The 21,100-nt window shown below is 44.9% G+C and overlaps 2 protein-coding genes across 3 annotated transcripts; one reads left to right on the plus strand and one right to left on the minus strand.

Annotated features, from left to right (window-relative positions):
* Positions 1 to 241: 241 nt before the first annotated feature.
* gmnn (geminin DNA replication inhibitor) lies at positions 242 to 10,817 on the minus strand. Of its 2 annotated transcripts, none has more exons than XM_070880613.1 (7): positions 10,616 to 10,817; positions 8,151 to 8,213; positions 3,318 to 3,422; positions 2,239 to 2,398; positions 2,041 to 2,123; positions 1,833 to 1,943; positions 242 to 799 (listed from the first exon to the last, which is right to left on the minus strand). In XM_070880613.1, exons 2-7 carry the CDS (start codon positions 8,205 to 8,207, stop codon positions 668 to 670), a joined length of 648 nt encoding a protein of 215 aa, XP_070736714.1. In that variant the 5' UTR covers positions 8,208 to 8,213; positions 10,616 to 10,817; the 3' UTR covers positions 242 to 667. The 2 variants fall into 2 exon arrangements, with proteins under 2 accessions (XP_070736714.1, XP_070736715.1); XM_070880614.1 differs by lacking the exon at positions 10,616 to 10,817 and adding an exon at positions 10,413 to 10,432.
* A 313-nt stretch (positions 10,818 to 11,130) lies between these two features.
* On the plus strand, positions 11,131 to 13,475 carry LOC139263796 (hepatoma-derived growth factor-related protein 2-like). Its single transcript, XM_070879852.1, has 2 exons — positions 11,131 to 12,961; positions 13,396 to 13,475. Exon 1 carries the CDS (start codon positions 11,867 to 11,869, stop codon positions 12,881 to 12,883), a length of 1,017 nt encoding a protein of 338 aa, XP_070735953.1. The 5' UTR covers positions 11,131 to 11,866; the 3' UTR covers positions 12,884 to 12,961; positions 13,396 to 13,475.
* Positions 13,476 to 21,100: the final 7,625 nt, after the last annotated feature.

Here is a 21,100-nt window from a genome sequence, read left to right on the forward strand (position 1 = left end):
GATTGGCACAGCTGAATTCTCTCCCTTCCCTTCATATACAGTTGGAAGCCATTTATCCCAATTACCTTTTCAGTGCAGCTGGGTCAGTTCCTATGCCATGTACAATTTAGTTCAGCACATCTCTGAACAGAGGCATTTCCTCAACTGGACTTCTATAGTTGGGAACTTTACTATCTAAAAGGTTTGTTTAACTAGAGAACTGACGATCACATTGCATGGTAGGTAGTAAATAACACAGTCCACCAATTAGGAAACCATTTAATATCAAACATCACAATGGAGAAAAATTTTTACAAAAAGTAAATTACACAAAATGGTGTATACACTAAAATGACAACTAAAAGCATAAATTCTTAAATATACAAACTCCCTGGAATGCATTCAGATACCAAAAGGACAGATTTAGTAACCTTGTCCATCAAGTTTGAGCTACCCATTAGTTCCTTACATAATTGCATGTATAGAATATTCCTTATCAAATTATGCATGGAACAAAATTCCACAAGACCGCTCATACACTAGACATGACAAGGATGGCAGTTTATACAATTGGCAGTCATTGTTTGTTGCAGCATCACAAGGTTTTTTCAGAAAACTATGCAGGGGAAATAAGTCTCCCTCCCCTTTGGTGTGTCAGCAGCTTTAAGTAGTCTAGAATATGATCAATCTAATCTTCCTCATCAGACCCGATCTCAGCACTCTCATCGTGAGATTCATCTTCCGCAGCTTGTGCAGTCACCTTGGTCGACTCAGCTTCCTGCTCAGCTTTGAACTCATCAGCGCACTGTCCAGTTAGCTTCTGTTTAAAGTTATATAGAAAAAGTTAACCAGAATAAGCAAGCACTCAAGACTTTGTTTATTAAACACAAAGGAATGCATCCATTATATTTGTAACTTCAAATAGTGATTATGGTTATAGAAACTTGCTACAAATACCCAGGACAGAGTCAACTCTAGCACAGGACAAAATGACATTCCAGAGCAAATTTATTTTGTTTGCAGTCTTGCACTTATTGGGACGGTGTGCAGTGTGCATCAAACTCAAGTCATAAATTCCCTTGCATCTAAATACAGAACCTGCAATTAGTTACATGATGCCAAACTGAGGAAAAATATCAGTAGGTACTGGGTGATGCAGTCAACAAGACTTTGGCCTTTCACCTCAAGTCCAATCTAGTTTAGATTACATCAATGGAATGAATAATCTCCCATCTGTTGGCTTTTCAGGTCTTATGAGAAATCCACTTTGATCAATGTGGACAAAGTTGATCTAGTTGCAAGTAGAACTAGTTTGTTAAACTCGTGTATTACAACAGTGACTACACCAAGTACTTCGTTATACAGCACTTTGGGACACTGATGTCATGAAAAGGGCTATATAAATGCAAGTTTTTTCCCCACTTTTCAAGAGACCCACTGAATGGCTGGTGTAGGAAATGGGAAATTGTCACCTCATGCAGAGTGGAAAGCTTTATTCTGCACCATGCTATGTGACCTTGGAGTGCTTGTTCCCAACACTAGATGTGTGAAATCAAAGTATTCCATTCCTTAGCAAAGAATTATTCCCATAGAATATGAAATTAACCCATCAAAACAAAGTATAGCTGTGGACAGGAAAAAAATATTGTATTTGAAACAAGTTAGAGACAAAGCAGTTCAGTCGGTACAAGTTCAATTCCAACCATGACCATGTTTACACTCATGTACTTCAGGTAGGAAGTGGAAACTAGTTCTAAATTCTTCTCTTCACTATGAATTAAGGGATACTCTTGGCCATGGAGAGAACAAAGAGCAGTAACTGAATCACCACCTTTCTCAGGAAGTCTTCTCACCTCAATCACATCAGCCATGTACTGCACATGCTCTGCTAACTCAGCTAGCTCTTGGTTCTCTTTCTGTAACTTGGAAATGTCTTCATCTTTATGTTCAATTTCTTTGTGTAACTGTAGGGGAAAGTTCAAAAGGTCACATTTCAAACATTCCCAAATTTTAGCATTAATTTGAAATGGCTGACTGCACAAAACACACAAGAGCACGCACTCTTTCATTTTCTTGTAGAACCTGGAACAGCGCTTTTCTTCGCTCTTCTGCCAACTCCTTCCAGTATGTGGAACTTGGATTAGCTGTAAAGAATTGACAGACCTCAGGTTAAACTAGAATTTATTTTACCATGCAACATGTTAAAATTTCTGGAAGTCTGATTTTCAAATGCTGTAAAACCAGATTAACACTACTTACCTTTAACTAGAAGTTGATAAGCTTCTTTTGTCATCTTTTGACTTTCTGAATTCTCATTACTGCATTCTGTGCTGTCTTGAACAATTTGTGCACGTGATTTCTTGCAGCTCTTTGGTTGATCATCATTCCAGTGTTTTCTTTTAGGAGTCTGCTTGTGGGACTGCAAGAGGAATGCAAATGATCACCTTGTATCCAGTGTTTTTGCTTTTAAAGATATAGATATCATATGGCAACAAAGATAATCAAAACAAATTACATGAATCATTCTTGAATGTGTTGAAACTGCTATAACACATGCACAATTTGCACCACTTTAACAAAGTCTTCGAGGGATGGAGGTTAAGGTGGCAAAAGATCCTAATGTTTATGAAAAATTCTCATTCTCTGCTGTGTGCTAATTTTCTCTAGCATGTAATTAACAAGGGTAGAGTGACTATTTCCAGGGCAGCATAAAATGCTGGTTAAAAAAAGTTATGAATGCCTCAATACAGCCATGTAGTTTTCAGAAATAACATCCCAACATGCAATGTCATCATTAGTCACATACTTAAACAACCATGACTTGTTAAACAGCTCCCACTCCAACAATCCCTACTGAAAGTACACTTGTCAGTACTGGATAAGGACAAGAGTGTTCTGGGCATCCTCCATGATTGAATAGCTACTGTTGCTATGCTCACTCATTATTGGAGAGCCATTAGCACTGTGGAACCACATCCTTGCATGAGAAAATCAGCAGAGATTTTTTTTGTTTGTTTTTATTTTTATTTTTTTAAAAGTGTGCCATCAGGTTGCAGAAGTGACATTTTGTCTCAAGACTAAGCGAACATATTGCTATCAAGTCTTAAACATACTTTCTACATCACCCCTTTCAATCTGGGCAAACCTCCAATTTAAAAACAAACAGCTGATAGAATACAAAACCTCCGATCAAAAGTTTCCCTTTAATTCAGCCAGCCAAAGTTCAAATTATTTTACACTATTAAAAGCAAATGACAATAATCAAACCCAGCAGTTAATTAGACAAACTTGAATTAGTACTCACTGCTATCAAGTGGGGGAACTTGCATATGATTTACCTCATTTAGCCTGCCAACAAGTTGATTTGAAGTAGCAAGCGGTTGAATTACTTGTAAAGTTCGTCTCAGTGTAGTGTTACTCGTAACTTCGCTGGTAAAGAAGCTCTAATGTAGATGGAAAAAAAGAACGCATTCAAATGTTTGTTTATTAAGCTTAAACAGGTAGTTTAGTATGGTATTTCAAATATAGACAATGCTGACTAAAACTTTCAGCTGTTTTGAACAAATGCAACCGCTCTTGTAAAATTTCCTTCCCCTTCTTGCCAGTAATGTGAACCCCAACAATGGACTGGAAACTTCAGTCAGAAGCAAAGCGACAGCGATTGCCACTGACCTCAAAGAAAACAGCCAAGATCACAAGATCTCTGGTGAAAATTTTTAGCTTTCTCAACCTTAATTTCATCCCCAGGTGTACATTAGCAGTGATATCAAGGTATCCAACCAGCCAATCACACTGAAGAATCTCAGACAGCAAACCAGGAAATATAAAGCAATCAATTCACTCTTAAATTTTTTTTTTTTTTTAATACCTATTGATTTCATAATGGTCCAATTTGATATTACATAAATAAGTTAGTTTTTCAGGGCTAGGCCTGCAGTTCAGCAGTCAATATGCCATAAAATCCCCTGGTTATATCTATTCCAACAAGGCTCAACTTTTTAATGGGGCGATTAACAGTGATCAGAGTGGAAAGTTTGTACGCTCATGATTGTATGGATTTCTTGCCAAGGGGTGTTCCACAGTGCAGTCTGTGGCAGAGTAAGGAATGACTGACCACAACTTCAGGATTTCTGCATTTATCTGCTTATGCATCAAATCCTGAAGTTAGTCAGTTTCAGAAGGGTAATGACTGAACACCTACAGTTTCTCATTGGCCTGGATTTTGCACTGGTGGCAATGATTATTATTGACAAGTACAATTCTGTTATTGCTTGACATCCAAAAATGCCCACTTCCCAGTCAGGGAAGGGGAAAGAACAGACGATTAAAATGAGCGCCAATTGCCAATACATTACTTAATATTTTAACAAGAACAAAAACTTGTATCGATATAGAACCTTTCATAGCTCAGGAAGTACTGCAGAGCCAATGTTTTGTAAGCAAATGGGTCAGCCAATTTGCATACAAGGCCCTCGAACCAAAAAAATTATAAAACCAGCTATGGTCGTGCTGATGCTTTACTTTAGATATCCTTACAGGAACAGGCCATCCTGCCCAACTGGTCTATGCCAGCGGTTATGCTCCACACAAGCCTCCCCTCACCCTACCCACACTTTATTTCTTTCTGCCTCTGATGTACATCCAGCTTCCTTTAAAAACACAGCTATGCTATTTACCTCAACTGCTCCTTGTGGTAGTGTTCCACATTCTTACTACTTCCTGGGTAAAGAAGTTTCTCCTGAATTCCCTATTGAATTTATTAATGACTATATTGGTTGGAGTTAGTTTAATTCTGGACACAGGTGGTGTTATAAAGTACACCGGTCACTGTGGCATTTTTCCGATTGGACAGAAGAAAGCAAAACCAAAGAGAAAACCAGCTTCAGCAGAGAAGCCAGACATCCATTTTAGCTTACACTGTCTGAAGTTTGTGATTAAAAATGAACCTCCTGCTGTACTAAACCTTCCCAGAAGTACCATAGAAACATAGAAAATAGGTGCAGGAGTAGGCCATTCGGCCCTTCTAGCCTGCACCGCCATTTAATGAGTTCATGGCTGAACATGCAACTTCAGTACCCCATTCCTGCTTTCTCGCCATACCCCTTGATCCCCCTAGTAGTAAGGACCTCATCTAACTCCTTTTTGAATATATTTAGTGAATTGGCCTCAACAACTTTCTGTGGTAGAGAATTCCACAGGTTCACCACTCTCTGGGTGAAGAGGTTCCTCCGCATCTCGGTCCTAAATGGCTTACCCCTTATCCTTAGACTGTGACCTCTGGTTCTGGACTTCCCCAACATTGGGAACATTCTTCCTGCATCTAACCTGTCTAACCCCGTCAGAATTTTAAATGTTTCTATGAGGTCCCCTCTCATTCTTCTGAACTCCAGTGAATACAAGCCCAGTTGATCCAGTCTTTCTTGATAGGTCAGTCCCGCCATCCCCGGGAATCAGTCTGGTGAACCTTCGCTGCACTCCCTCAATAGCAAGAATGTCCTTCCTCAGGTTAGGAGACCAAAACTGTACACAATACTCCAGGTGTGGCCTCACCAAGGCCCTGTACAACTGTAGCAACACCTCCCTGCCCTTGTACTCAAATCCCCTCGCTATGAAGGCCAACATGCCATTTGCTTTCTTAACCGCCTGCTGCACCTGCATGCCAACCTCCAATAACTGATGTACCATGACACCCAGGTCTCTTTGCACCTCCCCTTTTCCTAATCTGTCACCATTCAGATAATAGTCTGTCTCTCTGTTACCACCAAAGTGGATAACCTCACATTTATCCACATTATACTTCATCTGCCATGCATTTGCCCACTCACCTAACCTATCCAAGTCGCTCTGCAGCCTCACAGCATCCTGATGTTAGTAAGTAACTTCTCATCCAAATTGTTCTGAAATTGTTGTATTTGTATGATGTACAGAAAGATAAGTAACTTCTCTTGATTACTGCTTGTATTTGATTGTTAATACTGAATTACAAGAATGTTAGATCTGTCTTAATTTAACAGTTTTCACACTACATTATTAAAGGATTTGGATTCTGAAGCTCTGACCGTTGGCCATATTTCTTGGTGTAGTGTTGAAGCTAACTGGAGAATCAGAGCTATGCTTGAGTTATGCTATGCTCTGACTGAAACCAGTACAGTGACGATCATACATCTATAACCTCTACTCTCAAAAGGCAAACATTAGAAATGTTCTAGATTGGTGACATGTAAATTGCAGTACCAATGCACAGCATTGAAGGGACCTTAATTTTGCAGTACTGAAAGTACCTCAGCCCAATCACTCATGACAGAGCCTGGTTCAGCCAGCATGCAGGAAAGAAAGAATAAAAGGAATGAAACCGGGCATGTAGCCATTATGCTATTGATCAATCTTGGTCAAGGCATCTTCCCGTGAAAGACTCAGGAGCAGGGTACACCCACACCACACTTTTTGGCATTCATCTAATGATGCGCTAACAGGCCCCAGGTACAACTTCAGTCAGTGCCACCCAAATACTCTGATCAGTGCAACATAATGGACTTGACATTAAATGAATTTGAAGCTTTAATATTAAGCTACTTTTTCAGTATAAATATTTCAAAGTTACCAAATGCACACTCAAAACATCTGAAAATTTGAGTAAGCAATTAGTATAGCGAATTCAGTAATACGACCACTTTACAAGAACTGCATTACAGGCTCAGATTCATAAACCCATAGCAAAGTGGCAACTACAGTGATTCAGATGGATTTAAACCTTAAAATATAAAACTATAAAATGGGAATTGGGCTTTTTCTGCTCTACATAATTTTACATTGAATTTATAGTACAGAAACAGGCCAATCAGCCCAACTGTTCTATGCTCCACAGGAGCCTCCTCCCATCAGACTTCATCTCACCCTTCTATTCCTGCCTCATGTTTATTTAGATTTTCCTAGAGTCTCTGTAGATTAATAAAGTCAACTCCCAACTTTGCAAGGCAGGTCCTTTGATTTACAAAATAAATGTTTTCACTCAGACCACAAGATCCTCATCATGCAACAGTCATTATTGGCATGATTCCAACTAAAATAATTTGCCATTAGTTTAGAATTGTAAGTTTTCATAACAGGTACACTAATGTTCCATTGTAACCGTTAAATCTGAAAAGTAGTTCCTTCAACCGTGTAACTTTGGGTGGTGACAAGATTCCTATAAACAGAAAAAATGATGACCTCCTAGTTCTAACACTGACCACTGATTATTAAAAATCACTCAAATCCTCTAAGTCACAGCACCATATGGTCTTAAAATACCATAAGCAATATGGTCTTTTACTTAACTCAAATCAACTACATTTCACCAATCCAAGTGTAACTTGCCATTTTAAAATGATCTTCAGATCAGCTGAACACAAACTTGATTTTACTGGTCTGAGCTACACACTTCAAACACACTAGCCCCAACAATTGAAGAAGCTATTGTGCTCTGCACTGGAGCACTGGTTTATCACTTTACCTGACCTCCGTACAAATGGCTTTTATTTACTAAAAGTTGGAATCCATTCATTTTTCCTAATGATTAATTAAACTTCCACCATAAAACAGCAAACAAAGGTAGATTAAAGGCATGATTAGGAATGATGCAAGTTGTATTCATGCATTACAGTGGAAGCGTGGGAAAATAATTTATACTGTACTGTGTACGTGTAGCAATAGAATTCCCACGGTAAAGTTATTTCACTACAGATTATGACTCCTGTGGTGTAGGACACACCTTACCAAGCGTGGGAAAGTGCTACACAATAGGTTGTAGACATCATTAAAGATTAAACCTTACAGATTAGTTATTTTTCCCAAGGTGAATATATGCCAACAAATGCTGCTTCAGCAGTTAACCCATCACTTATAAAACCATACCTGGAGTACAATAACCTTAGAGCAGTACATATTTTGTTAGTTTTGTACACATTATGCTAGGTTGACTTTTTAAAAGAGGTTGCATTTAATTCTTTATTGCAAAATCTGAATTTAACTATGACAACATTTCAGGTGAATTAAAATCCAATTCATTAATATTGATTGAACATTGCTTCTGAACTGCAAACCAGATAAGTTTTCCCATAAACCAGCCTGCCTTGCATAAATCTATTCAAAATAATTTAAGATAGTGCTCTTGATGGAAATGCTGGACTTACCTTTATGGTTGGTGTGGGTTTATCAGCATCAAATCTGTGTTTCATATTCGTGGTCATTGTTAGCTGGGAAGGTGGGGTGGAGGAAAGAAGAAACCAAGTCAGTAAAAAAAAAACTGTAAAAGAACAGGAAAATGTACCAACTGCTTTTGCCTTCCATATATTTTTTTTAAATCTTATTCCCTCCTTCCATGACAAACAGTACATACAGGATGGCTGGCCCCTTTTATGTGTAGCATTTCCACAGTCAGATGCCAAAACATCTGCATTGAGCCTCAACTCCCAGAGCCACCCCATCTCTTTCAGTAAAGCAGGAGGGGTGCAGAGAGCCGAGGCGAAACAAAGCTTTTCAATACTCAGCCTCACTGACATGATAAAATCACATGAGAAGCCAAAAATAAGAATTTTGAGAGAGGAGATTAGCAGTCTTGCTCCCTCCCCCTTAAAAAAATGATACAGCTTCTACATCCTGCTGCATGGATGTATTCTTTCAAGTATGTTCATAATCTTAAGCACACTTTAGGCTATTCACTCATCTTGTGAATGTTATGCTTTCAAAGAGGCCACAGTCCCTTTGCTGTTTTAACTTTATGGCAAAATTACAGGTGAATTGATAATTGTACATCATAATCAGAACCACCAAAATTGCAGCAATTACAAATATGGAAGTAAGCTTGCTAAAACAGACAAGATTTTGAAGAACAAACATTCACCTATACAGGCACTCATCATTCCACATGTTTACAAAAATACATAGCTATATTAAACAGGGTCTTGAATAGAAGGGGTAAACAAAACATTTATTTTACAGCTCACTAGGTGTAGAACTTGTCACCTACCCATTAAAGGGGTTATAATACAAAATCAAGGTAAAACAGATATGCCAATTACATTTCCACATATTTTTGCAAGACCACACTGATGCACAATTATTTGGACTCATTGAAGGGCTCATCTGTGCATGGAAACAAGTTTTCCAAAACAAACAAGAAGTTGAGGAATGACCATTCAGTTTAAGCACACTTGGTAATCATCCCCCAGGTTTACAGGTTCAATACACCAATTTAAGGGAGACAAAACAGTGGGTTAGAACACTGCCCTTTCACTGCCCAGACCTGGGTTTGAACTCAGCCCAGGCTAATGAATAGAAGGATCCCAAAAATTGCCTTGGGCAATCTCAAGCCAGGTGCTAGTGACTGAAGTTCAGAGCACAGATCTACTGCAATTTGACACTAATTACTTAGCTTTTCAGGAAGCCTACTAGAATGGCTGGCATGAGCTGAAATGTCACACTGGTCACAGAAATTAAGCACTGATGTAGAGGTACAGCATATTGTTTAGACAGAATAGAAGCAGCTTTGTCCCCCATCACATTGCTAGCTGTAGTTGATGTACAAGGACACAAATTGGAAGATGTTCCAGTTCACAGCACCAACATACTTCACCTTCGTGAGCATGAAAAGAAAAGTTAATTTTAAAAAAAAAAATATCAGTAGACCAATGTTTTGGAACTGATGGTATGCCAGGACCTGCACAGTAGAATATTCACCATTTGGAGGGAAGGGCTTCTTTATTAAAGAGGGAAAATCGGAAACAAAGCAGTAGTTGTTGACTAGTAGCAGGTTTCTTACACTACAATCTGCTCGGAGAAAATTTCCACATGACAAAAAAGCTAACTTGGTCTTAGAACGTGTACTAAATTTAAGATCTTTCATTTCATATTTTGCAAGAATGCGTTCTGCATAAATAGCCATTTTGTAAAAAGGGGTGGATAGAGAGCATGACAACTGACCACACATTTTTCTCTCAGCTCCAGAAGCAACTTTCCAAAGAAAACTCCAGGGAAGATTTTCAACCCATCTGATTCCAACATCTTGTGTACCCCTCAGGTCACATTTATCTACCGTCCGTACAAATCCACATTATTTGGAGGGATGATTCAGAAACGATATTCATCTCATTTGTTCCACACCAACCAAAAGAAAAAGCCGTAACGTACATAAAATGCCGTTTCAACTATTAAGTGGTTCATAAAGCGTGTACAGAATAATGCTTTACATTCAAGACGGCAACATCCAGACAGATTACAAGCACTGTGAGCACAAGTGTCACGACCCGATGTAACGTGCACTCGAGCATAAGCGATCAATCGCAGAGTCAGGGAGCGGGTCACACGAGTAGTAACCCCAAATTATTAGGTACCACCATACTGCCCGGATTATGCGGTTTTACTGTCGCTTCAGCCAATGCAAAAAAAAAACTCACTGAAAAGGAAACAAAACTCGCAGACTCCAATCCACGATCCCGGGCAGCGATACCAGAGCCGAGGTTGCCCCACCACCGGGGTCACACACACAGTCCGGCATAGGCTCGGCCAGGCCCGGAAGGGGTCTGACTACGCCATGGACCCGCTGGGAATGGGCACCTCTATATTTTCTTTAAATCACAAAACAGTCTAGCTGACTCACCACGCTCGCTCGCTCTTTTTCTTTTTTTCTCTCTCTCTCTTTCTCTTTCTCTTTCTCTTTCCCGCTGGGATTCCTTGCCCACCCCTGGGGGCTTGGCGCTGGCGGAGGCCCGTCACTCAGCCTCAGCCTGAGCCTCTCTCCGCCGGGCTCCCAACAACCGCACTCGCGCTGCTCCCCTGCCTGTTTTTTTTTGCCGCCTTTGGGTCGAGGTTAAAATATCCCCCGATCACGTGCCCACGGGTGGGCGGGGCGCGCGAAAATCCTGGTGGGTAATGGGGTGGCGGGAAGAAGATATGTCGTGTTTTCCCTTTACCCAAAACACAAAACCCACAAACGACTTTTGTTTAGCCTATAAATATAACGCATTTTGTGATAATTGAAATAGTTAAAAGTTAACTCACTAACTGTCGATATGGCCATTGGCGGGCACGCAGTGGTCACGTGACACTGACGCGCACACAACACACTTCCCGCCCTGAACCTCGCGCTTATAGTTTAAATCGAGCGGGTAAACAAAATCACACTACATAGGATATACAGCAAAACATGTCGTCTGGTCGAACCAGTCCATGCAGGTGTTTTGCTCTACTCGAACATCCTTCCTATTCTTCGAAATCTAATTATCAGCATAACCCTCTATTTCTTTCTCCCTCATGTGTTTATCTAGCCTCCCCTTCAACCACTCCCTGTAGTAATGAGTTCCACATTCTCACCACTCTCCGGTAAAGCATTTACTTCTGAATTCCCTATTTGATTTCTTGGTGACTCTTATAGTGATGGCCTCTAGTTTTGCTGGAACAAACTGGGAGCTGGGGCTTCAGGAGCAGCCACCTGATAAAACCTGGCGCAGGGTTCAGTGTTGAAAGAAACAACCCTCACCACAACAGATTGAAGGCTTCGGCCACAATACACATCGAAAGGAGGAATCTGCAACCCGGATGGCGGCCAACCGAGCGGCGAACCAGGGCGTCTGAAACACCATCCGAGTGATGGTGAAGAAAGTGGAAGGCCAGTCAACCATCAATCGGGTGAAGAAAATCCTGCTTGGAACATGTGGCATGAAAGTCGCCGACATCTTTGCCTTGCAGGACCTCCCGAAGAGAGGTTACTTCGATGTCACCTTCAGAACCGTCGCCCTCTGCCTGAAGTTCCTCAAGGGTTTGAAGGAGGCGAGTGAACCGCTGCGCTCAGTGCTAACTTGGGCGCCACTGTTCACCCTCCCGTCGCAGAGAACGCACTATCACAGTGCAGATGTACAACCCCCACATCCCGGTCATTGATGTGCTGACTTTCCTCGCCAGGTATGTCGGGGCAGGAAACAGCAGCGACGTGAAAGACTTGCACGGGATATGGACCAGCAAGCGCCAGATCCAAGTCACCATGAAGGTGGACGCCAGCGGAACCATCCTGCACCCCTCCTCCAGCTTTGCCATTGGAGGAAGTCGGGGATACATGGTGTACGCTGGCCAACCCAACGTGTGCCGGACCTGCGGGAAGGCAGGCCATGTGGCGGCAAGCTGCAAAACTCTCATCTGCCGAAACTGCAAGAACGAAGGCCACCAGACAAAGGACTGTAAGGAGACCAAGTGCTGCAACCTCTGTGGTCTGGCTGGGCACCTTTACAAAAACTGCCCCAAGTGCAACTTCAGCTATGCGCAGGCAGCAAAGAACATTGCACCAGAGGAGGAGGAAGCTGAGGAACACAGCGCTCCAGAGGGGAGCTACACCCTCCCCCCGACCAACGCCCCCGGGGACTCGGAACAAGTCGGCGAGGAAGAGAAGCCTGCTACGCCGAGCTGCGAGACACCAGCAACCAGCAGCGAAGCTCTCCCCCAGCACACCGAGTCCAGCAACGAGGAGACAGCAGACGATGAAGCGGGATGGGAGACCGTCAAGAAAAAGGCCCGCAAGCGTAAGGAGAACAGGCGAGCAAGGGCCCGTGCAGAAACGACAGGGAAGAGGCGGCTAGCAACCTCGACAGACAGCAGCGGCGGCAGCTCGTCTGATGAGGAAAGGCGAGAAAAAGCCTCTCACCACCGACACCAAAACAAGAGGCAATACGCCAACCCACAGCCACAGACGACCGGGAGCAGTGAAGCGACCAGCACGGCCCTGCTCCAGGAACCCGTGAGCAGCGAAGTGCCCAGCGCACCCCACCTCCAGAATACCGGGAGCAACGCAGCGATCGAAGCACACCAGCTTGAGACCGCTGCGACTGAGGAAAAGAAGGAACCACCAACACCAGGCGAGACAATGCAGAGGATATAATGGACTTAATTACAGAACTGCAGCAGTCCCCTGGTCGAAACACCCCCACAGCAGAGGACGTCGACCACGCCAGCCCAGGTGTAGTAGACTTTGATAGTAATACCTATGCATGCTGGAACTGGTGAAGCGAAATCTTTGTAACTGTAAAAAAATAGCTTTAAAATGGATTTAAAAATAGCTACTATTAACGTGTGTACCGTAAAATCTACTATGCGATGTGTTTCCACCTTGGCGTGCCTCACCAAGGTCAAAGCAAACCTGCTGTTCTTGCAGGAGTGCGGTCTGCCGCACTTCAGCAGTTACCAGCAGTGGTCACGGTGGTGGGACCATGGACCATCCATATGGTCAGGAGGCAACGACTGCCGGGTTTCCGGCCTAGGCATTCTGCTGCGGGGAGGCCACTTCACTATCACCGAAGTTAAGGAGGTGGTGGGCGGCCGCCTCCTCGTAGCAGATGTAATTTACAAAAATTCCCCTCTAAGGCTAATTAACGTGTATGCCTCGCCTCTCAGAAGCGAGCGGCTGGCCCTCTTCCAGCAGCTCCCACTGCTGCTGGCGACGTCCAGGCCGGTCATTCTGGGCGATGACTTCAACTGCATTATCGATGCGGCTGGACGATCCAGCAGAGCCGACAGCAAACTGGACGCCACTCCTGATGGATGCGGTAAAAGACGCCAAGGGATATGGAAGCACAACGTGAAACTGTTGACTCCGGAAAACGTGGAGGAACTCAAGAGGGATTACAAAGGTTGGAGAATCGTAAAACCCCTCTGCGATTTCCCCCATGCCCTGGTGGGAAACAATCAAGACAAACATCAAGAGGTTCTTCATCCTCAAAGGTGTTCAGGAGGCGAGAGGGAGACAGAGGGAATTGTCCCAACTCCAGAAGAGCATGCAAAACCTGCTCCTGTTGCAGTCGATGGGGGTCGATGTCGTGGAGGAACTCGAAGAGGTGAAGGGCCAGCAAGCCTCGCTCTTTGCCTCAGAGTCCTCCAAAATCACTTTCCGCTCCAGAGTCCGCTCCGTCGAGCAGGATGAGACGTGTTCGAGCTTCTTCTTCCAAAAGGTACACGGGGAGCTCTGTGATCACCAGCCTAAAGGAAGAAGACGGTTCTGTGATGTTTTCGCAGCCTGACATGCTGAGGATCAGCAAATCCTTCTATGCCAGGCTGTATGACGTCAAACCCACAGACCGCGCGGCCTCCCAGTCGTTCCTGTCGTTGATCATGGAGGTCCTAAACGACAGTGAGCGGGAGAGTCTGGATCACCCTTTAACTCTGTTCGAGATGACAAAGGCCGTCCGGTCCCTTGCGACGAGTAAAACTCCCGGAAGCGACGGCTTACCGGTCGCGTTGTATTTGGCTCTGTGGGACTGGATGGGCCCAGACCTGCTGGAAGTGTACGAGGGCATGCTTCTGGCTGGCAGTATGTCAGAATCAATGAGGAAAGGCATCATCACCCTCATCTACAAGCAGAAGGGGGAGAGGGAGGAAATCAAAAACTGGTGGCCCATTTCGCTGCTCAATGTGGACTACAAGATCCTGTCAAAGGTCATCGCCAACAGGGTTAAAAGTCTGCTCTTGAGCTGGTGATTCACCCGGACCAGACCTGCGCTGTCCCCGGCAAGAAGATTTCTGATAGCCTGGCACTACTCAGGGATACGATCGCCTACGTGCGGGACAGTGGGGTGGACAACTGCTTAATCAGCTTAGACCAGGAGAAGGCCTTTGACAGGATATCGCACACGTACCTGATGGACATGCTCTCCAAAATGGGGTTTGGGGAGGGTATCCGCAATTGGATCCAACTGCTCTACAGAGACATCTGTAGCGCAGTTCTAATCAACGGGTGGGAAACTGAAAGCTTTCCGATCAGATCTGGAGTCAGGCAAGGTTGTCCTCTCTCGTCTCTCTTGTTTGTGTGTTGTGTCGAGCCCTTTGCCGGGTCCGTCAGAAAGGATGCGGGCATTAGAGGGGTGACTATCCCAGGCAGCAGAGGCGCTCAGGTCAAGACCTCCCTGTACGTGGACGACGTGGCCATCTTTTGCTCGATCCGCAGTCGGTCCGCAGATTGCTCACAATCTGCGACCAGTTTGAACTGGCCTCGGGAGCGAAGGTCAATCGCAGCAAAAGCGAGGCCATGTTCTTTGGCAACTGGGCCGACCGATCCTTTATTCCCTTCACCGTTAAGCCAGATTACCTGAAGTTGTTGGGAATATGGTTCGGAGCGGACGGGGCGTGCACCAAAAACTGGGAAGAGCGTATCGCCAAAGTGAAGCAAAAACTGAGATGGTGGAAGCTGCGCTTCCTCTCCATGGCAGGAAAGAACCTGGTCATCAGGAGTGAGGTGCTCTCGGGGTTGCTACACGTGGCACAGGTCTGGCCCATCTCTCGCTCCTGTGCCGCGGCAGTCACCCGGGCCGTCTTCCACTTTGTCTGGAGGTCCAAAATGGAACGTGTCCGCAGAGACACAATGTACAAATCTCTGGACAGTGGAGGAAAGGATGTTCTGGACGTGGCCCTCATCCTGATGGCCACCTTTGTGTGCGGCTGCATCAAGCTGTGCACAGACCCCCAGTACGCAAACACCAAGTGTCACTACGTGCTGAGGTTCTACCTGTCCCCGGTATTGCGAAGGATAGGCCTGGCCATGCTGCCGTGAAACGGCCCCACCAGCTGGACCATGCCTGTCCACCTGTCCTTCGTGGAAAAGTTTTTCACAAAAAACCCCTTTGACCACAAAGCCATAAAACAGTGGTCAGCACATAACGTCCTGGATGCCCTACGAAAGAAGGAGAGGATGGACCCTGTCGGGTGGTTCCCTGAGCGGACTGTCGAACTCATTTGGCAGAACGTCTCATCGCCAGAGCTTTCACACAAGCACCAAGACGTAGCTTGGTTGGCGGTGAGGAGGGCCTTACCTGTCAGAGCGTTCATGCACAGCCGACGTCTCAGCAACACGGCACGGCGCCCCCGAGTCGGCTGCGGGGCGGACGAGATTGTCACCCATCTCCTTCAGGATTGCGCCTTCGCAAGGCAGGTTTGGAAAGAGATGCAATGGTTGCTCCCAAGCAGCTCCGTAACACAAGACTCTGTGCTCTACGGGCTGTTCCCAGGAACACACACCGAGACAGACATCACCTGCTGCTGGAGGACCATCAACTCGGTCAAAGACGCTGTTTGGTCTTGCCGAAACTTGCTGGTCTTCCAGAGCAAGGAGATGTCCACGTCTGCGTGTTGCAGACTGGCGCAATCCAAGATCCAGGATTACGTGCTGAGGGACGCACTTAAAATTGGTGCAGCCACTGCAAAGGCATGGTGGGGAAGGGCCACAGTTTAAAGCCCTTATGCCACGGTAAACCCGGGGGCAGGAATGAGTACAAAACTCCCCTCGGGCCGTACTTGTAACTTCTTTTTTGTGTACATGGAGCACCATGATCTGCAAATACCTATGTAGTGCCATGTACAATGCAAGGTCTGTTTCGTGATGCACGTTGAAAAAAAAATGTAAATGTACCGTCACCCATTCCGTGTACTGTATAGTGACACATGTAATGTAACTTATTGAATGTACTACAATGTATCCCGTATTGTACCGAATTGCACTTGAAATGAAAAGCAAGGAAATGTATCGAATGGAACTGCCGTCAGCACCCAAATGTAGTGTATGGGATTGCTGACCGCAGCTAAATGTACTGAACTGCTTTTGAATGTACTGTACAAATTTTTATATGAATAAAGTATATTTTGAAATTTAAAAAAAAGAAACAACCCTCACCTCAATAACCACCATCCACATTCGTATGCTTGATTCCCTGACCCCCACCCACATTCGTACCCTCAATTCCCTGACCCACTTCTACATTCATACCCTAATTTCAGAGAATCATAGAATGGTTACACCACCATTCGGCCTGTCGAGCCCGTGCCGGCCCTCTGCAAGTGCACTTCAGCTAGTCCCACTCCCCTGCCCGTTCCTGATAGCCCTGCAATTTGTTTTCCTTTAGATACTTATCCAATTCCCTTTTGAAAACCATGATTTAGCCTGCCTCCACCACTCTTTCACGCAGTGCATTCCAGATCCTAACCACTCACTGCGAAAATGAGTTTTTTCTCATATTGCCTTTGGTTCTTTTGCCAATCACCTTAAATCTGTGTTCTCTGGTTCTCGACCCTTCCACGAATAGAACAGTTTCTCTCTATCTCTTCTTCTTAGGCAGTCCCTTGGAGTCGAGGATGACCTGCTTCCACACTAATATGAGTTCTCAGGTAACTGATGAGACCAATGCGGGATCTGGTCTCTATCACTGGTGAGGCAGGTGGTGGTTGAAGGTTCAGGTGGGTGGGGTGCTTGGGTTGTCGTGCGCTCCTTCCGCTTGGCTTCCGTGTGCTCCCGGTGAAGAGACTCTAGGTGTTCGGCGCCTTCCCAGATGCTTCTCCTCCACTTTGACCGTTCTTGGGCCAGGGATTCCCAGGTGTCGGTGGGGATGTTGCATTTTTTCAAGGAGATTTTAGGACGTCCTTGAAGCATTTCCTCTGCTCACCTGGGTCTCGCTTGCTGCGTCAGAGCTCTGAGTAGAGCACTTGTTTTGGGAGTCTAGTATCGGGCATGTGGACGATGTGGCATGTCCATCGGAGCTGATCGAGCGTGGTCAATGTTTCGATGCTGGGGATGTTGGCCTGAGCGAGAACACGGACGTTGATGCGCCTATTCTGCCAATGGATTTGCAGGTTCTTGCAGAGGCAGCGTTGGTGGTACTTTTCCAGTGCTTTGAGGTGCCTGCCTACATAGTCCATGTCTCTGAAGCATATAGGAGGGCGGGTATCACTACGGCTCTGTAGACCATGAGCTTGGTGCCAGGTTTGAGATCCTGGTCTTCAAACACTCTCTCCCTCAGGCTGCACTGCACACGACGTCTGCCCTTGTTGACAGTAGGTTCCCAAGGTATGGAAAATGGTCCACGTTGTCCAAGACCTCATCATGGATCTTGATAATCTAGACCCCTTGTGATTTTGAACCTTCTCTGCTCCAAGGAGAACAACTCTAGCGTCTCTAGTCTATCCATGTAATTGAAGGACATCATCCCTGGAACCATTCTTGTAAATCTTTTCTGCACCCTCTCTAAGGCCTTTGTAGCCTTCATAATCGGACACAATACGCCAGTTGAGGCTGAACCAGTGATTAATAATAGTTCTTCATGACTTCTTTGCTTTTGTACTCTACTTATGAAGCCCAGGATCCCATGTACTTTTTTAACCACTTTCTCAACCTGTCCTGCCACCTTCAACGATTTGTGTATATCTATCCCCAGGTCTCTCTGTTTATGCACCCCTTTAGAATTGTACCCTTTAGTTTATATTGCCAATCCTCATTCTTCAGACCAAAATGTATCACTTTGTACTTTTCTGCGTTAAATTTTATCTGCCACGTGTCTGTCCATTTCACCAGCCTGTCTATGTCTTCTTGAAGTCTATCACTATCCTCCTCACTGTTCACTATACTTCCAAATTTTGTGCCATCTGCAAATTTTGAAATTGTGCCCTGTACACCCAAGTCCAAGTCATTAAGAAAAAATCAAGAAAAGCAGTGATCCTAGTACCGATCTCTGGGGAATACCACTGTATACACCCTCCACTCCGAAAAACAACATTGATCCTCATCTGCATTCATACCCTCTATTCCTCTGACCTCCTCCCACACTGGCACCATCTATTCCCCTGACTGCCCACACTGGCACCCTCTGTTCAGCTGTTGCTCAGTAGGTAGCACACTCGCCTCAGAGTCAGAAGGTTGTAGGTTCAGGTTCAAGTCCCACTCCAGCAACTTGAGCACAGAAATCTAGGCTGACACACCAGAGCAGTGCTGCACTGTCGGAGGTGCTGTCTTTCGGCTGAGGTGTTAAACTGAGGCCCTTTTTGCTCCGTCAGGTGGATGTAAAAGATCCCATGGCACTATTTCGAAGAAGCGCAGGAGAGTCATCCCCAGTGTCCTGGTCAATGTTTATTGCTCAATCAACATAACAAAAACAGATTATCTGGTCATTATCACATTGCTGTTTGTGGGAATTTGCTATGTGCAAGTTGGCTGCATGTTTCCCACATTACAACAGTGACTACACTTCAAAAGTACTTCATTGGCTGTAAAGTGCTTTGAGACATCCGGTGGTCCTGAAAGGCACTATATAAATGCACCTCCTCTTCTGCCCACCTGGGGCTCGCTTGCCATGTGGGAGTTAAGAGTAGAGGCCTGCCAAACGGAGCTGGTCGAGCATGATCAGTGCTTTGATGCTGGGGATGTTAACCTGAGCGAGAATAGTGACATTGGTGCGTCTATCCTCCCAATGGATTTGCAGGATCTTGTGGAGGCAGCGTTGGTGGTACTTCTCCAGCGCTTTGAGATGTCTGCTGTATATGCCTCAAAGTCTCCTTGATAAAATGCAACTTCCTCATGGCCCAAGACTGCCCAAAATGGAGGACAAGCATCCGGGAGGGCGCTAAGCACCTTGAGTCTCGTCGCCGTGAGCATGCAGAAATCAAGCGCAGACAGCGGAAGGAGCGTGCTGCAAACCAGGCTCCCCACCCCCTTTCCTTCAACCACTGTCTGCCCCACCTGTGACAGAGACCGTAATTTCCACCTTGGACTGTACAGCTACCTGAGAAGTCACTTTTAGAGTGGAAGCAAGTCTTCCTCGATTTCGAGGGACTGCCTATGATGATGTTGATATATAAATGCAAATCTTTCTTTCCCTGTTCCCCTGACCCCCCCCTCCCAACTAAAACCCTCTATTCCCCTGACCCCCTTCCCACACTGGTCATTGATGTGCCAGCGCAATGCTCCTCTTTCTTTACATTACAAGTGACCACACTTCTACGGTTTCTATGAAAAGTACCTTAATGGCTGTGAGGTGCTTTGGGACATCCTGTGATAATGAAAGGCGCTATATAAATGCAAGTCTTACTTTCTTATCACATGAGAAATAGGAACAGGAGTAGGCCATACAGCCCCTCGAGCCTGCTCTGCCATTCAATAAGATCATGGTTGATCTGATCATGGATTCAGCTCCACTTCCCCACTCGCTCCCCATAACACCTTGTCGTTTAAGAAACTGTCTATTTCTGTCTTAAATTTATTCAGCGTCCCAGCTTCCACTGCTCTCTCAGGCAACGAATTCCACAGATTTACAACCCTCCGAGAGAAGAAATTTCTCCTCATCTGTTTTAAATGTGCGGCCCCATATAGAAAGCAGGAATGGGGTACTGAGGTTGCATGTTCAGCCATGAACTCATTGAATGGCGGTGCAGGCTCGAAGGGCCGAATGGCCTACTCCTGCACCTATTTTCTATGTTTCTAAGATCATGCCCTCTAGTTCTCATCTCCCCTATTAGTGGAAACATCCTCTCTGCATCCACCTCGTCAAGCCCCCTCATAATCTTATATGTTTCGATAAGATCACCCCCCATTCTTCTGAATTCCAATGAGTAGAGGCCCAACCTACTCAACCTTTCCTCACCTCCCACAATAAAACCCTCCCTTCCCTCATCACCTCCCACAATTAAACGATTCCAACCGCCTCCCACAATAAAACCCTCCATTCCCTAATCATCACAGGCAGTCCTTCGGAATTGAGTTGGCTTCCACTCTTAGCATGGGTTCTTAGGTTATTCCCTGAATCCCCTCCCTCAATAAAATTCCCCTCACCACCTCCCGTGCTGAAATCCTCCATTGCCTGACCCTCTTCCACACCTCTGAACTTTATTCCTCCGGTTGAAGCCGCTGTTTTAATCCTCCATTCAGCAGTGAAATGATTGAATGTGAGACACGCTTTTATTTATACTGTATTATATAAATATAAAATTCCACTGGGAGCGCACCGGTGCTTAATCACCCCGAGTCCCGCGGATTTACACGAATTAACTCAATCTAAAAGGTCAACACAGCAAGGGAACAAACAGGACTGGTTCTCGCTCGGGGGTTATAGGCAAAACAACACGTGACACGGCGTGACGTACACAAACATGTTTACATAGTTGGAAGCTAAACTAGAATTTGAAGGAAAAAAATGATAATACAACACGTTGAAGTTTGTACATTAACATGATATGGTAGTTAAAAAAAAAATTTTAAATAGCAAATGTGTGGGGGCTGAGTGGGTTGTGACGTCAGTGCGGCCATCTTGCGCTGGAGTGGAGGGGACAGCGGCGGAAGTTTCTGGCGTTT

This window comes from Pristiophorus japonicus, chromosome 5, assembly GCF_044704955.1.
Source record: "Pristiophorus japonicus isolate sPriJap1 chromosome 5, sPriJap1.hap1, whole genome shotgun sequence".
Lineage (NCBI taxonomy): Eukaryota > Metazoa > Chordata > Chondrichthyes > Pristiophoridae > Pristiophorus > Pristiophorus japonicus.